The sequence below is a fragment of the Pogona vitticeps genome, chromosome 2 (genome assembly GCF_051106095.1).
Source record: "Pogona vitticeps strain Pit_001003342236 chromosome 2, PviZW2.1, whole genome shotgun sequence".
Classification (NCBI taxonomy): domain Eukaryota; kingdom Metazoa; phylum Chordata; class Lepidosauria; order Squamata; family Agamidae; genus Pogona; species Pogona vitticeps.
This window is the reverse complement of record NC_135784.1, coordinates 176,981,255-176,998,770: the sequence shown is the minus strand read 5'-3', so window position 1 is coordinate 176,998,770 and position 17,516 is coordinate 176,981,255. Positions and strand designations below refer to the sequence as shown.

The following is a 17,516-nucleotide window of genomic DNA, read 5'->3' as shown; positions in this document are numbered from 1 at the left end:
GCCTCACTTTATTTCATGGTTGGACTGATCATGAAAAGCATGTTTTAAACTATGTTTAGGTTTGAAAAGAGAAGGATGAGAAGGGATATACCTTAGCTATCTATGTGAATGGCTGTTACATGAAAAACAGAGCATGGTTGTTTTCTGCAGCTTCAGAGCATTGTCCCCAAAGCAATGGACATAAATGGCAACAAGCATTTTTTTTGATTGAACATTAAGAACCTTCCCAACATTAAGAGCTGTTCAACAATGGAATCGGGTACTTCAGATGGTTTTGAGGTCTCCTTCATTGAAGGATTTTAAACAAAGCCTGGATGACCATCTGTCATGGGATGCTTTTGCTGTAGATTTCCTGCTTCTTCAGGGAATTGGACTTGATGGTGCTTAGGATCCCTTTCTAGCTCTGCAGTTCTAAGATTATTGTGAAGATGCAGAAATGACAGTCTTATGACACCTTAAAGTCTAACAAGTTTTACTCAGCACATTACTTTGTGGCTTGTACCCCATTTCTTCAGATAAGCAAAAAAAGTGCATTTGAAAAAGTGGGCTACATAGTTCAGAAAAGCTTATGCCAAACAAAACTTGTCAGTCCTTAAGAGCCACAAGACTATTGCTTTTATGTTTTCAAGCGGCAATCTCAGAATTGGCCAATATAAGAGAGAATGAGGGAGAATTTCCCTGTAGTTGTCTATTGTGTTGGTCCAAGGACACCAGCACCTGAGTTGCCCACGTGTGAAGGAGATCAGGAGGCTAGTGTACCGTCCTCAACATCAAGCACACCCAAAGAGGAAAAAAGTGTTGATCAGGAGGGGATAGAGTGTATGCCTAAATTGATAACAGAGGAGAAAAAGAACATAAGAGATCTATCTGGTAGAAGAGAGGAAAGGAAAGAAAGGGGAGGCGTTAAGGTTGTCAACATGAGAGGAGGATATAAAAGAGGAAGAAGAAAGGGGTTTTGGAACCATATTGAGGAGAGAAGAAAGAGAGGAAAGAGAACCAGTAAAAATTAGATCAAGGGGAACTAAAGTATAAGTGAGTACGGGATTTGCTGAAGAACTTCCCGAACCTAAAAGTGGGAGGAGGTCTGTTACCTGATCCAGAAATCGTGAAAGAGGGAGAAACAGTGTATGAAACCTTAGAATGGACAGTAATAGTATTTCCACACGGGCAAGGTCAAGGGAAGAAAGTGACACATCCTGGACCAATCTAAAACACTCCGCCGAAGGGAGGAGATTGGCAGGTCACCCATGCTGTGGAACAGTATGTGCGATGTGGAGTGCACCCCTGAGAAAAATCACTGACCGTGAACAATTCGGCCCTGCACCGCAGTGAGTGGAGCACCAGAAGAAGTGAAATCTTTATGGACTAGCTCTGGCCAGCTGCCTGATTTATCTTGTTTCAACCCTGTTGGTCTATTGTTAGAAACACCATGAGTTAATAAAGTTGAAGAAGAAAATATTGTAAAACAGTCTCAGCCTCTTTTTCCCGCCAAGTTGGAGGAACTGTCAGAACTTTCAAAAGAACCCAATCACAACAAGGTTGGGAACCATCGGCCTAGAGGAAAAGCTTCTCCCACGACACACCCTAGCCAATGGAGAGACAGGGCAGCTGCAGCAACATTACAGCTGCAGCAACTGGTAACCACATCTGGCAGCTAAATATACGAGGAGTGGCCCTGGAGACAAAAGCCCCATCTGTTCCTTACTGTTGCTGGATCTAGGCTAGGCCCTTCGGGGCGGGGCCATCACTGGGGCAACCACTAAACAAACAAGGTGCCTGGCAGTCAAGTATGCCAGGATTCAGAAGGAAGAGTTAAAGCAACAGACCAACCGTTCAGAGGCAGAAAGACTCCAGAGGAAGGAGAAACAGGAGAAAAGCATTGGAAAAGTGTGGGGGGGGGGGAAGAGGAAGATACGGCAAAATAGGTCCTAGAGAGTTAAAAGCAAACAACTTAAATGAGACGGCAAAATCAAAATGAGCAGCGGAGGAAAATTGCTGGGATAAAGCCACCAGAGCTGGAACCATTCATTTTGGCACCTGAGCAAGTGGCACAGTTCCCACTCCCCACTACTGCCATGAGGAAAGGCTGGGAACGCCCCCTCCATGAAAAAAGAAGAGAATACAGTACGATCCCACCCCCAGATAAAGTTTATGCTTTTCCAAAAACAGTTTGAGAGGCATTGTTTTTTTTATTTTCCAAACCCTTGCCTCACTTCCAGATTTTGGAGCTCCTCTCAGTCTTGCTGCCCTGAGGAAAAGCCCGAGTTGCTCCGCCCGAGTTACAGCACAGCCCATGTGAAGCTAAGATATTTTGGCTGGCTGAGGGTTTAAAGAGAGCAAAAGGCACCCTTTCTACTTATAGAAACAAGCTAGAGCACTAGCCGAGTCATACGTCAGCATTGTTGATGTGACAATGGCCTGTAACGGTTCTCCTACTAGTGGACGCAGAACAGCAGCACCCACAGCGCTGACTCTTCCGAAGACCTTAGAAATGTTCCTTTTTGGGATATCCATCCAGGAATTCCCTACCCACCCACCCCAGCCAGCACAGCCAAGGGAGGATTGCCGGGGACTGGAGTCCCCAAAAGGAAAACGTTTCAAACTCTGCCTCCTCGCTGCTGCTCACCATCATCTGCCACCTGAGGCGATTCGCTCCTTCTGCATAAAGAACAGGAAGGTGCTGACACTGGCTAAGAGCAGGTCTCACTCAGCAAAGCAGGTTCATTACAACAAGCATGCCCGTTATGACTATGAAGTGTAACTTGCATATCCCCTCAGACGCAATGCTGATATCTGAGCCAAACCCAGGGATATGAATCAGAGGAGCCTGATTTGAGTCAGGAAACATGAGTTAAGTCATGAATTCACTAGCTAGCTTTAGGTAAGCTACTCTTATCCTTTGTTTGCAACAGAAGGGTAACAACATGTATAGTCTTACCTTACAGGACTGCTGTTAAAAAAAGAGTTTCTGAGTTCATGTATGTCCGTTGCTTTGAACCAGAGGCAGGAAAAGCTATTTCCTTGATTTGTTGGCCAAAGGGCATGCAGTGAGTTGGTTGCCCCAGGGCTTCGGGAAGTTCCAGTCCAACAAAGTAACTTTTCCTGTCTTTGGTTTGAATGCTAAATTATTATTATTATTATTATTTATTTACTGGCCAGGTATGTAAACCATACCCGGAATTTAATATGGCTACCGGCCACACTTAAAAACAATACACACACACACACACACCATAAACAGAAAAATTCACAAGACAATTAAGAACAAATTCTACAAAAGCCAATTGCCTCAACTCCCAGTTGCGTCAGATGGTTACAAATTCAGCAGTTTGATGGCACAGGGAAAAAAGCTATTTTTGTGCCTCGATGTTTTAGTATACAGCGTCTTGTATCGCCGACCAGAGGGGAGAAGATTAAACAAGTTGTGACCAGGATGCCGTGGATCTGCCGCGATCTTTTCCGCTCTCTTTTTAACCCGTGCAGTGTACAACTCTTCCAATGATGGCAAATCAGCTCTGATTATTTTTCCAGCAGTTCTGACAGTCCTCTGAAGCCTGTTCTTGTCCAGTTTGGTTGCGGAACCGAACCAAACAGTTATGGAAGAGCAGAGGACAGATTCAATAATGCCTCTGTAAAATTGGACAAGCAGCTCCTGAGGCAGATTGAATTTCCGAAGTTGTCGTAGTAAATACAGACGCTGGTGAGCTTTTTTAATGATGCCATCGATGTTAATTGACCATTTCAGGTCCCGAGAGAGTACAGTGCCCAGGAACCTGAACGACTCTACTACAGAGACCGTGCTGCCTAAGACGGAAAGTGGGAGTATACAAGGGGGGTGTTTTCGAAAGTCCACTACCATCTCTATCTTTACTTAAAAGCCACACTGTAAATAACTAGTGCCAAAAGAAAAAGAAAAAAGAAAAAAAGGAGGAATGCCGTTTGTCCCCCAACTGTTGGAAAGAAATAGAGTTCCCCCAAAAATGTCTCAATAAGCTGTTACAAAACGATGTGGCGGGTCCAAGATTCCTATCCCTGATCTGGTATTTTTGCTGTGTCTGGAGGACAAGGATTGCCAAATGACCCGGACATGCAGAAGCGCCAGCCAGTCCATTTCACAGCAGAATTTAGCCTGTGAAATTTTTCACGGCACAGAGATGAGTATTAGTGTAACCCCTATGAAACACTGGTTCAGCCCAAAGGGGCAGGACTACAGAAGAGCAGAGCTGTAAATAAAAATGTGAATCCAGAAAAAACTGAAGAGCTGAAGAAACTGGAGCTGCTGTGGCCACTTAGACTGCTAGGGCCCTTGCCAACTTCATCTAGGGTTTTGAAGCCTCTGCATGTGGAGCTGATTCTTCTATGTTATGAATACCCAAGCCCAGCGGAAGAAGGAATCTTGGATTTCTGCCTGCATTTGAAATTCAAAAGGACACTTGAGCTTTGCAATTCTGGAAGCAACTTCTGTATTGCTACTGCCACCCCAGACATGGGAGCACACATTGTAGCATTTGGTGTTTGTTATAATTGGTCATGTTGTCTGTTATACACCTATGACTAAGAAGAGACTCATTTTTGTGAAATTGTGTTTGCAAGGTTGATCAATAGGTATCTAAGTAAACAAACAGTCCCACAGAACTTTAAAGTGTTCCATTAGCACTTGTTTTGCATCAAGATGCCCTCCAATATGCAGAACCATGGGCTAGTTAAAACCTGACAGCCTTTTATTAAGGCCTGGAGCTAGCTGATACACTAAAAATCAGCAACCAGTTATCATTGGTTGTTGTCTGTTTTTTATTTTAAAGAAGTATTTTAAGTGCTATGATAAAAAACGCTAACAAACTGAACACCTGGTCTGGATACCCTGCCCCTGCAGGTGTCACGAAATCATTATATATGATCTTGCAATTGTGAGATCATTCACCTGATATCTGGCACTGCATCCGACCCTCACTTTGATGTTGGACCTGGGGAAGTTATGTATTCTCCCACCTCTTGGTCCATTTGAATACTACAGAGCGAGCAGATGGGGTAGTTGCCCCTGACTCATCTCTAGATCGAAAGGACCGCGGGGGGGGGGGGGCTGGCCAATGAGAAAACCAAGGCTGGCTGTTATCTCAGTGTGACAGTTCCTGGGAGGCAATAGGCCTTTGATTTTGATTTTATTTTTTAATCCTGTTTAAACTGGAGAGCACTTGCTTGGTTCACATCCCCTCCTAGACCTTAAACTCACGGGATGACCTTGGACCAGTCATACTGTTGGCAGACCTACCTCAAAGGATTTTTCTGTAAATACAGTGAGGAGGAAGAGGGTCTTACACACACACACGTCTTGAGCCCACTTAAGGGGAAATGGGATATTTGAAACTAGGTAAAATTCCCAAAACTGGTATGTGATCCTCATGGTATGGTGGTGGATGAGATCCCATCACTAGTCCTGAAGTAATATCCATTTGTCGTCATTTTCTGTATGTGCACTAGGGGAAGAAGCACTACCTTGTCTTTTGCCTCAGGCAGCAAATTGCTTTGGCATCTATGCAACTATGATCCTGCTGCACTTCAAGCAATGCACAGGAGCATCAGGGCAAACAGCTATAGCTAACTCAAGACAGCCAGCCAAGCCACAATTATTCCCAAGCACACTGATATTGTTTACTGGAAGAGGCAGGATCTGAATCAGAACAATGAGAGAAATGATATCTGGACCTCACAGAATGTCCCTGTCTCCTTGATTTGTCTATTTTGGACACTGCCTCTGCCAACTTATCAATCTGTAGAGGTAGACTGATAAACTGATTATGTGGCTTGGCTCGCTTGAATTATCCACAGCTATTTGCTACTAAGTCTGAAAGGAAGGAAGAGTGAGTTCAAACAACCATTTGACTTTTAGTTTGTTAAGGAAAAGAGTGTCCTTTTAAATAAAGAATTTGTATCAAGCAATTACAGTACAGTACAAGTACTTTTGAACCTAAAGAGACACAATGACCCTTCTTAAGCAACCCAGTAGACTAGAAGCTCAGTGCTTGGATGAGACAGGAGTTAAACAGTGCCTGAGTCTAGCCAATAAATAATTACAGCTGATGAGCATTTTCCATGTTATCTCCCCTTAGAAACTAGCAGTGGAAACTACACCTTTTTAATTTTGTTAAACCTTTTAGTACAGCCAGTTCTGTCTCTCTATCCTGCCATTTTTAGACAGCTTGAAATTTTTACTTGTACATTTTACCCAAATGAAAAAGAGTGAACATTGTAGCTAAAATCCTCTGGCTTAAAATAGTAAATTGCATTAGAATAAGCCTATTGAATCAGTTCCTCTGTAAGTTCTGTTGATTTAATTGGGCCTATTCTAACTGTAAGTTACTACAATTAAGAAGGTCACACTAAGAGTTGGACCATTTGAATCAATGGAAGTGAAAGAGAAATTGACTCACCAGATCCCCAATGATTCAGTGGGCCTACTCTAGTGCAATTTATTATACTAAGCAACAGGATTTTGGCCTAGAAAGTAAAAACTGTAGTCTTCTATGGTTCCATCCCACCCCTGCATAGGCCTAGCTTTAGGTGGAACACATCTACTCCTGGATGTGTTTCCCAGGGAAAAATCTGAGCAGCACACCAATGGCAATATGCAGAACCCTGTCTCTTGGAAAGATGAGTCTGAAGAGCCTTTGTGGTTTCAATAGATAGTCTGAGGTTTAATGTTGCTGCCGACTGTTTGCTTTGTTATTTATTCAGTGGCTTTTGTACACATTAGGACCCCCATATCAGCTGGGGATTGGTTCCAAGCTCTCTGTTGATATTGAAAACTGTGGATAATAGTGAACACTATATATCTATTGCCGTGGTTCTCAAACCTGGATCGCCAGATATTCTTGGACTGCAAATCCCAGAAATCCTGGTCAGCACAGCAAGTGGTGAAAGCTTCTGGGAATTTCAGTCCAAGAACATCTGGAGATCCCAGTTTGAGAACCATTGATCTATAGAAGGCTTGTCCAACCTGTGGCCCGTGGGCCACATGCGGCCCAGGTCGGCTCGTAATGCGGCCCAGTGCAATTTTTTATTTTTAAAGAAATTCCAAAGTTTCAAGTTACACTGCTGGCACTTGCGGCCGGAATGTGGCCGGAGCATGTCACAATGGTAGGGGGGGGAGAGAGGGAAGGAAGGAGCGGAAGGGGAGGGGAGAGGGGGGCTGCGTGACTGCATTGCGCCATCCCCGTCAATAGGTGGACCACCTCCCGGCCCCACAAAGCCACCGGAGTCGAAGCTGGCAGCCTCGGCTGTCTGAGATCGCAGCTGCCGGCAAGCGCGCTTGGAGCGGGGCTGCGGAGGACAGCTAGGGCTGCCCCCCCATGCGGCCCAAACCAAATTTTCATCTTCTAATGTGGCCCAGGGAAGGTGAAAGGTTGGACACCCCTGATCTATAGCATGGTAAAAGGGAAAAGAACAGAATTTTTTTTCATGAATTACCAGAACTGGCCATGAGAGGGCACCAGAGACCTTCTTATGTATTCTTCACTAATACAGTATTCATAGCATGGTATCTGGCTCCCTCTATCAGCCAGTTCTGGTAATATATGTGAAAATAGTTTTTTTCTGCATTTTTTTTTCTTTTAATATTTTTTAATATTTTCAGACCGTGGATAAATGAAACTGCAGATACTGATCCCATGGATATGGGTGTCCTACTATATATAAAAGTTTGCTTTATCTGGTTTTTAAAATGTAGAAATATACTGTGCGTGTTTGTTCGTGTACACGTCTTTACTAAATGAATTAAGAGAAAAGACTATATATACGGTTATTTTTGATGGAAGACTGTGATAAAGGAAAGAGATTTAGGCCACAGATCATCCCCCACTCAAAACATTGGCATATTAATGCATCTTTTTACCTTCTACGTAAGTAAACATAAGCTGTAAGCTTCCTTGTAAATTCCTAAAGGAAGAAGCGTGAAGTTTTCTAGGACTAACTCCATTAAACCCAATGACCAGAATGTTATCAGTTGGTTAAACCAGTATAAGTGCAGTGGTGTAAATCATATTGGCCAACTGCCACTAGTTAACACGTCACCACTTGTATACCTCATCACAGACCAATGGTGTGAGTTAGTGCACAATGAGGAATACAACCATGAACTCACTAACCAGCAGCAATTCGCCACTGCACTACCACCTGCCTAACTAGCCAACAGGATTCTGGCCAGTGAGATTTCCATTTCCTTGCCTAAAATATGAATCAAGTGGACTAGGAAGAATTATATTGTATTACTGTGGGTTGGACTATGCCATAGATTTACTGTTAAAGCCAGAGTTTAATTTCAGCTACTCCACACCATTCATATTGTGGGGAGTGGTGTGGCAAGTAGAATTACACTATGATGTTTATTTGGGTTAGAAATCAAGGTATGAAAAGTTAAACAAATCAATATACTGTCCATACTGTGTCCAAGGGGATTAATCTGTGGCCTGGACTAGTTTGTGTTTGGTGGTAATTTTTTTTGTTTGAACTGCAGCTTTTTTTTCCTCTTTGGGGATTAAGAAATTTGCAAATCTCAATAGAATTTAAAAGCCATACTGACAAAAGGTGACAGAAGCTGCATTCCAATACATCTCAGAACTTTAATCTACATTTTAGGACTTTGTTTCAATAGGGATAAAAATGCATGCTCTTCAACTATTGCCTTATGTGACCCAGTCTGGCGTCTGCAATTCCATGCCAATATTTTCTTTAAAACTGATCTCTGGCTTTGCTAATTGAAAGGCTACAATGACTTTATTTTTTTGATGCCTCTTTTCGAAGTGAACAGTGAGTTCCCAAAAGTGCAAACTGAATGAAGATTGGTTTGTGGCCTCTCAAAGAAAGAGCAGCCCTTCCTTTTTCTTCTTTTTTTTCCTACTCCAAGACGTTTTGGCACAATCCCAGATCCTTTGCAGTGGGCACAGAACTAATTTAATTTGCCCACAAAAAACTTCCTGAATCATCATCCCACGGTGGCAGGCACAATACTTTTTGTATGTCCCCATCTCCCAAACATGTCCTTTCCTTCTTCCTTCAATTGCCTTCCCCATGATTCCCATTTAACATCAACGCAAGAGGAACATTTTTGAAAGCCAGCTCATCGTGTTGCTACTGCTGTTTCTAGAGGCAGTATCTGTAGCACTCTGTTGCAATCAGAAACAATCTTGTTAGTAGAGAGGTTGCTGCAATTGTTATTTTTCTTTTTTTTTTTCAGGCTGGGTTTTTCAATGCTGTCCCTTCCTGTGGTTTTTCTGCCCTCATGTATGACTCAACGTAGAGTTGGGAGGGTGTGTACACAATTAATGCATGAGAGAAATGAAAGCTATATTCAAACCTACGTTGAGACGTTAGGCCTTGCCTCTTAAGTCATACAGGACGTGCAGAGGGGAGTCTTCCCTCAGAAGCAACTGAGCACAGAGAAAGACACTTGTACTGTATTAGGAGCTATTTCTCCCACAATGCAACCCTCAAGGAAAAGACTCAAGCAGTATCTCAGAACCCATATTTGTATACTCACAGCCCATACAATGAAACAAGGGATGTGTTCAGATGACACCATCGGTGAAATTGGGTGTGTGTGTTAAATATATGAACCTATAGTCACTATAGTGACTATACTATAGCACAGTAGCTTGGTTCAGCTGATTTTGCCACCCTTTCACCACACATTCCTGTGGGTGAGGTAGAATTTTAATCTGAGGTAAAAACAGTGCTGCTTGAGATATTTTGCTGCCTGAGGCAAATTGTGTCTGCCTGCCTATCCACTCCTCCCTGTCTACTCCCCAAATAACATCAGGGTATGTAATATTCAAAACCAAATGGCACGCCACCCATCCCAAAACCTGGCTGGTAGTAAAATGACAAAGGCAACAAAGTAAATACCTAACCCTTTTCATGATAATGTAAAACCTGTTGCTTGAAAGGCAGCAGCCCCCTCACTCGGCCTCATGACAGGCCTGGCCCTGGACAGCAACTGCAGGTATTGATTGAGCAGCTGTGATTAATTGTTCCAGGTTAATCTTTCTAGAGTCTTTTTTTAAAAAATCCTTTGACATGCGAGTGTGAGAAATATCTTACAGTGGTACTTAGTTACAGAGAGCACCACTGCTTTGTTCATCCTGCAAATAATTAAACTGGACAGTTTCCTGTTTCCACTGCAGCAAGAGAAAAGTGCTACAGTGTTTGTGCCCTTCGTTTGTGGGCGAAAATGTAGAGAGACACAGTAGATGAGGCAGCATGGCACCGGCCTCCTTGGCCTAACAGAGTGTGCCACAGTACAAACAAGGGAGGAAGTTGCCTTCTTTCTTCCTAGGTCTAGTTGGAACCTGCAACCCTCACTATTATTTTGTTTTGTAAAGCAATCCCCGTGCTGATAGCATACTCCACCCTGCAGCCTTAAAGAAACATGCTTTGCTTTAAGATTAGGTCACAGGTCTCATGGCGCTGGAAGTAACAATCTTCTCCCTGGTTTCTGTAAGAGAGAACCCATGTTGTGGACTACAACTTGGGAGGAAAAAAGTTTAAGGTCTGCACTAAGCCAAAAAGCTGTACCAGACACTATCTCTCAGCCTGATCTGGCTCACAGGTTACTGCAAAGACAACGTTGTATGGGGCAGGGAGACCTGCTCAGGCCAACACAAGCCCCTTGCAGTAGAAGGCAGAACAGAAACCTCATAATTGCTCTGAACTTAGAAAAGAGCCTTAAAAGGTACATCCACCCTCACCCTCACTTAAGTTATGAAGCCGTGAAATCTGCAGAGACAGAATCATTGGACTGGCAATCAGGTTCCTCGGTTTACCTTGCCAATTTTCTACGTTCAAAGAGACGTCTGTTAATTATTAAAGAAGGTGGTAGACATTTATGGAGAGAGGTGGAAGAAGACAGAAGGAGGGGCAGGGAGGGACAGCTCACCTAACTCTTCAGGTGCAGAGGGCAAAGCAACAGCTGTCCCCTTGTAAATATCCTGCCCCACTCCTTTACCACAAGGCCAACAGTTTTTTTGTTGTTTGTTTTAACTCCATCTCCAATTGCCTTTTGCAAGGAGAAGGCTGAAACAAACACACTGTCATAAACATATAGGAATATCACATGAGATCTACAACACAATGTAGGGTGGAGTCTGCCATGCAGGGTTCTAGCTAGCTGTGCCCAAGAGGTCCATTCTATGCTGTCCGAAAAGAGGAGCGTGGAGAAGCTATGAGATCTTTGCAGGAGAAAGAATACTTGCTTTGGCCTGGGAAGAGATCTGATGGGCAACACATATATTTATTATTGGGGTTTTTTTTGCAATTAAGTGAATTCCTTTAAAAATTTTAAAAATCCTGAAATACTCGATGTGTCTCAAAGTTGCAATATTAACAAGGAAGTACATTGTAGAGTTGCTGTAAAGTATTCTCTCTCAGCACCAGCCTCCAAAACTTCCAAACTCCAGAAGAGGCAAGAGCATGAATTATGTTGGACAAGGGTAGTCCTCTGGTGAGAAAGTTAGCCTTCCCTTACCAGCTCCCACCAGCCCCAGTACTACCTCTGGTCAGGAATGCTGGGAGGTACAGTCCAACTCAAGCAAGGCTGTTGACAACTCAACCCTGCAATGTTAAATTAGAAACAGCAGATAACACAGAGTTTCATTCCCCTGTGCCATTTTACCCACAGTAACATAGGGTGGACACATTACCCAACCCCAGATACATTAAAATACATCTGGACCCCCATATCCGCGGGATCAGTATCCACTGATGTACTTATCCATGGTCTGAAAATATTAAAAATACCAAAAGAAAAATCATAGAAACATTTATAAAGATGAAGTCACCAAAACTGGCCATTAGAGGGAGCCAGAGGCCATGTTATGTATAGCAAGCACCATTAAAATACAGTAGCATTTGTTGTAATCTGGGTTTTTCAGCATCCACAGGCGAGGGAGGTGCTTGGAACTGATTCCCTGTAGATACAGGGGTCCTATTCAATTTCTACATCAATTTCTACAGTATGCTTTCACCCTAGGAAATCTTTTAAACAGCCTCTCAACACGAACCAAGAAGTGAGCTATTCAGACAGACAATTTGCATCTTTATCACTGTTCAAAGACAAGAGTGGGTGATGCCTTCACTAGAGCAATATCTGGCCACGGAGTCAGAGGGAGTTCCCTTCCCCACTGTGCACTCCAGGAGAAGAGCCAGTCTGTGTAGAGGCTTGAGCAAGCTGTATCATGGGTGTTCCTGGAAGAAGGGAATGGGAAACCACTTCCGGGCACACTCTGCCTAGAACATCCTGAGAAAGGTCACCCTAAGTTGGAATCAACTAGTCAGTACTGTATGTAATTATTGTTAATTATTAAACTATATCACAAGCAGAAACTAGCTTTCGACTCCTATTGAAGTCTTCATCAGGCTGGGCACCAACGAAAAAGTCAAAAGCTAGTTTCTGCTTGTGATACTGTACTTTAATGGTATAATAAAGGTTTCACCCATCCTTGTCCTGGGTGCAACACCATAGGTTTAAGTCCTTCTGAGCTCTGTATCTGTCCTTTATGCACTTCTCCTTTTCTAGACACTCTGCTCTATTCTTCCCAACCCCTTGGTTATCACTTTTATTTCCCTTCACGTTTCATGGCATTGAGTTACTATGGGGCTCTTCCAGTCCTCTGTCCCCATTCTTATGCAAGGGTCTCCCCATCTGCTAGAACTTCCATCTCATGTCTGGGTGATGTGGTTTTGGTCACGTGGCCTCACAAACTTCCCACAAAAGGAGAGAGATCAGGCATGTGCCCAGCCTTGAAATTTGCCCCTTCCCTTCCAGCAGCTTCGGAAAAGGTAACCACACCCTATATCCCTGCTACGGCTTCCCATAAATTGACATTATTCAGAGACACACCTTCCCTGCACAGGGAGGTTCCATTAAATTATTACACAGTTATAAAGCCTTGCCTTTGGATTATAGTTTGTAGGGCTGGTACAAGACATTTTGCTTCCTGAGGCAATGCAACAAATGCTTCCCACCATCACCACCACTACCACTGCCTCAGCCATCAAAGTCTATACTACTTAAGGGCAGCCAAATTGTTCTGACAAATAAGATAGAAGAGCCCATAAACACCTCTCCTCCATACTGATAGTAAACATGCAATAACAGTAACAACCAAATAAACAACCCAGCTTCCAGCCCTTTGATGATGCTCAATATCTGCTCCTGGAGACAAGACAGCCTGCCCCGTCTCTGGTGAGGTTGGTTTGTTCTCCCATGAGTTTATCTCAGCATTTCCCAACCTGAGGGTTTTGACCTCCAAGGTGTTTTCTGGGGGAGTCACGGGTCACCTTATATGTTTTGTGGAACTAATGAGAATTAACAAAATCCAGGAAGTAGTTTTAGAAGAGCTAGCCGTGTTAGTTTGTGCCAATATATCAGGCGAAAACCAAATAAACCTAAAAAATAAAGAAGACAAAAGTGTTGTGGCATCTTAAACACTAACTGCTATATCTTAATATGAGCTTTCATGGATAAGTCCACTTCTTTAGATATGAGTGGGACCTCCAGGAACACTCTCAAGATTGCTACACATTCTAGGATTGAACACTGGCATTGTCCACCTTATGCTAGCAGGACTATCTCATGTAGCGTTAGTTGGAGACACATCTCATTGTTGCTCAGTGTGATTTATTATTCTGAGATGAATGTGTGCATGATTTATTTTATTATTTATTACTTTGATTTGATTTATATACTGCTCCATTAGTGCCTAAACACTATTCTGGGCGGTTTAAAAGAAATTAAAACAAGCAGCACAATAAACAATACAAAATACAATACAAAATAAATAACAAAAACATCTAAAACCAAATAATCAATTATACAACCAGTCTTCAGAATGAAGCAAGACTGGAGGCAAGGTATTCCATTCGGGTGGAGGTGAAAGGCCTCCTTGCAAAGTAGTGTTTTTAACTGCCTCCTAAAAGAGTACAGGGAGAGGGCCAGGTGTAGCTCCTCTGAAAGTTGATTTCATAATGTTGGTGTCACCACCGAGAAGACCCTACCTCTAGTTGATGACTTTCGGGCCTCTCTCGGGATTGCAGCCAGAGGGATGAAAGTAAGAGGTTTCTCCTTCCCTCCCTGCAAGGCAGAACCTGACAACTTCTTTTTAAAAAGCATGACCCGAGGAGCATCCTCCTGCCTCTGCTTAGACCTGGACAGCAGCTTTAGCATGTCATTCTAGTCATTTCTGTTCAAAACAATGTTATAGTAGACGTTGTCTAGAGGGGCGGGGTAGAAATTGAATAAATAAATAAATAAAATAAATAAATAAATATAAGCTCTGCGTCAAAGATTTCTGGGCATCCATGCCAGCATGAAAAGCAGGCGTGCAACAAGTAAAGCCTTTCTTCACCTCTAGAAATACAGTACAGTGGGACGGAGGAAGCTTCACTGGGTAAGGCTGTGGCTGATCTCACCCACTGTGACCGACACACACAAACAAGAAAACCCTGGTTGGCAACCTGAGCTGAACCAGAACTGTCCAAGTGAACTGACTATATCATAGCTCACGTTGGCCTATGTGAGTTTGCAACCTGTCTGTTTTAAGGAGAAAGGCGGGGTATTTAAAATAAATAAATAAACAAATAAATATGCCGTGTGCCTATCGACCTCCTTCAGCAGTGGATTGTTTGGTAATTCTGCCGTCAAACCAAACCCACAGACACTCAGTTCCAATCAACCAGTCTGGCACCACCGCATACACACGCCCAGAGTCATATTGGCTGCCCATGTGGGCTGAGCCAGCCCAGCAGCAGCCCTGTGAGTCACTGCCAGGGATGTGTGAACCCATCCGGTAGTCAAGGAATGGCACACGCTCAGCCGCACCCAAAAACACCCTCCCCTTAGCAAAAAAAAAAAAAAAAGTGGATCAGGCGGGCAGGCAGGCAGATCTTCAGAACCGGTAGAAAAGCTTGCTTCATGAAAAAGAGAGGGCCAAAGGGCATGGCATACACAGCACCCTTTCCTTACCTCTTCGGTCTTGATCCTGCTTTCCTGAAACTGTTCTAAGAAACCCAGGGGAGAAATCCCGATTCTTGGCCTGCCCTGAGATCGGCCGCACCCCAGATGTAGTTCGGAGGCGGGTCTTTCCCCCAAGCAACAGCCATTTCTAATCGCTCTACTGCCTATGAGACGTGGAACTCCGGCTGGGTTTACTTGGGGAGGGGGGGAGAATGAAAATAAAGATCTCTCTAAAATAATGAACCAGAAAGAGAAAGTAAAATACACCAAACAATTCAGAGAGGCCAGGAAGGAGAAGTATATATATATATTTTTTTAAAAAAAGGTTAAAGAAAGCGAGGCGAGGAAACAGAGTAGCTGTCGCACCGGTAACGAGGCGTGGGGAACCAGCCGTTTCGACTCTGTCGCCTCGCCATCGGAAGTTCAAGATCCTCCCGCTGCTGCTTCTCCTTCCCATTCCTCCGTCCAGGATAGCAGCCTGCAAAGCGCGGCCGGCCGGCCAACCGGCCCCACTCGGAGCGGAGCGCCTTTCTTCCCCGGCGCGCCGGGCGTTTCCCCAGGACTCTCGTCCCGAGGCGCCACCGAGCGGGCCCAGGACGCCTGGGTCCCATGCCAGCTTCGGGGTGGAGTTGGGGGCTTTGGAAAGATTCGGAGAGGGACGGCCGGCCCGCCGGCCCCGGACTCCGCTCTCCTCTCCTTTCCAGTCCCAGAACTGTGTCAGAAGCCTTCAAGTCAGGACATCCTTTTTTTTTTTTTAACTGGAAAAACAGAGGGCCCGCCTTCTCTCCGTCCCCGGGTGTTGCAGTTTCGAGAGGCTTTCTGTGCAAAATCATTTCCACAGAGACAAACCGCGTTAAGCCTGTTGCTATTTAAAAAAAACACGCACACACATGTACACACAAACCACCCTCGCTGGCATTTTTTGAACTTCCACGTGTCCCACTTTTCGGGGCTTTCCCAGTTTCCCACACTCTAAGGGAGGGCTGAACTCCCCCCCCCCCGGAATTCCGTTTCGAGGGAACTTATTGTTGGGTTTCAGTCTCAGATCAGGCAGGGGCACAGCGAGCCAGTGGGGTGGAGTGGCGGCCGGTTCGAATCCCCGCTCAGGCAGGGAAACAACTCCCGGGCTGGTGGTGGTGCCAAGGCTAAAGCACGCTTTAAACATCCCGATCACATCGAATATATATGTATATACAGTATATATATATAATTTCAAAAAGCTGTCCCCATATATATATATATATGGGCATATATATCGGCGTGTGTGTGTGTGTGTGTGTGTGTGTGTGTGTGTGTGTGTGTGTGTGTGTGTGTGTGTGTGTGTGTGTGACTATATATATATATATATATATATATATATATATATATATATATATATATATATATATATATATATATATATATATATATATATATATATATATATATATATATATATATATATATATATATATATATATATATATATATATATATATATATATATATATATATATATATATAGGAGCAGCTTTCTAAAATTTTGCCAAGAAATAAAAGTGTTTCCCCTCCCAAGGGCAGTTACCCATCTGCCCCTCTCCTTCTGGGGGGTAACGGGGCGTCCACCCCGCTCCCGGGCTCCTTCCGCGCCTATTGCCCTCTTACTATTTCTGCGGCGAGAATCAGTCCTTTCTGGGTGCGGACGAAGGAGGAAAACTTCCCCATGCAGCCTTTGGAACTGCCGGACGAGTCCATGGCACCGGGAGACCCCCTTCGGGACGGGAGGGGAGAGACGACTTTTTTAAAAAGCCCCTCACGAGTACAGCTCTTTCTTCCTCCTGCTTGCTGTCAAGCGAGCGCGCTTTGGCCCCGGCGAGGCAAGTGGGAGCCGCCAGGGCGTGGTGCCGAGGGAGAGCGTGGTTGGCGCGCGGAGCCGAGCTGGGAGGCTGGCGGCGCGGCCCCTTTAAGGGCAGCCCCGAGGAGACGGGCAGGGCAGGCCCTCGCCAGACACCTAAAAAAGGCATCGAGGCAGGAAGGAGCGGGGAAGGGAAGCTGTTTTAAAGAGGCAGTGCGCTCTGGCGGAATGAAACTGACAAGAGGGCATTGCCACCCGCTCTTCAAGGCGACGACGCCTCTCCGCGCGCTTAACTTAAGAACTCAGCCCCATTGTCCGTGGTGGGACTCCCTTCCGAGTTAAGAGCCGAATAACCTGTCGGGGTGGCCAAAGGCTCTGGGTTGGTGCCCTCACCGCCGTTTCCACCTGTATACATTTAAAGAAACACCCAAGTTTAGGCTGGGCGTGAAGAGCGATGGGTCTTCCATCTACCCAAGGGGAGGGCAATGCCTTCAACACGGCAGAGCAAACTTCAGCCGCCTTGGTTAGAGACGCCCACATGGAGCCGCAATCACAACCGGGCATAGCCCTTTAACCCCAAGACTTATTTTCACTTTAGTCTTCTGATAAGTATGAAAGAAGTGTATTGGAGCAGCTATTTATTTATTTATTTATTTATTTATTTACTTATTTATTTAT

The 17,516-nt window shown here is 44.4% G+C and overlaps 1 protein-coding gene across 1 annotated transcript in view; it reads right to left on the bottom strand.

The window, feature by feature from the left end:
* Positions 1 to 16,912, bottom strand: part of PLP2 (proteolipid protein 2) — a 28,158-nt gene extending 11,246 nt beyond the window's left edge. Inside the window, exon 1 of the mRNA XM_020814306.3 lies at positions 16,649 to 16,912. Coding sequence (XP_020669965.2) covers positions 16,649 to 16,738 — 90 coding nt within the window. The 5' untranslated portion in view covers positions 16,739 to 16,912. The remainder of the gene's footprint in view (positions 1 to 16,648) is intronic.
* Between the last annotated feature and the right edge of the window lie 604 nt (positions 16,913 to 17,516).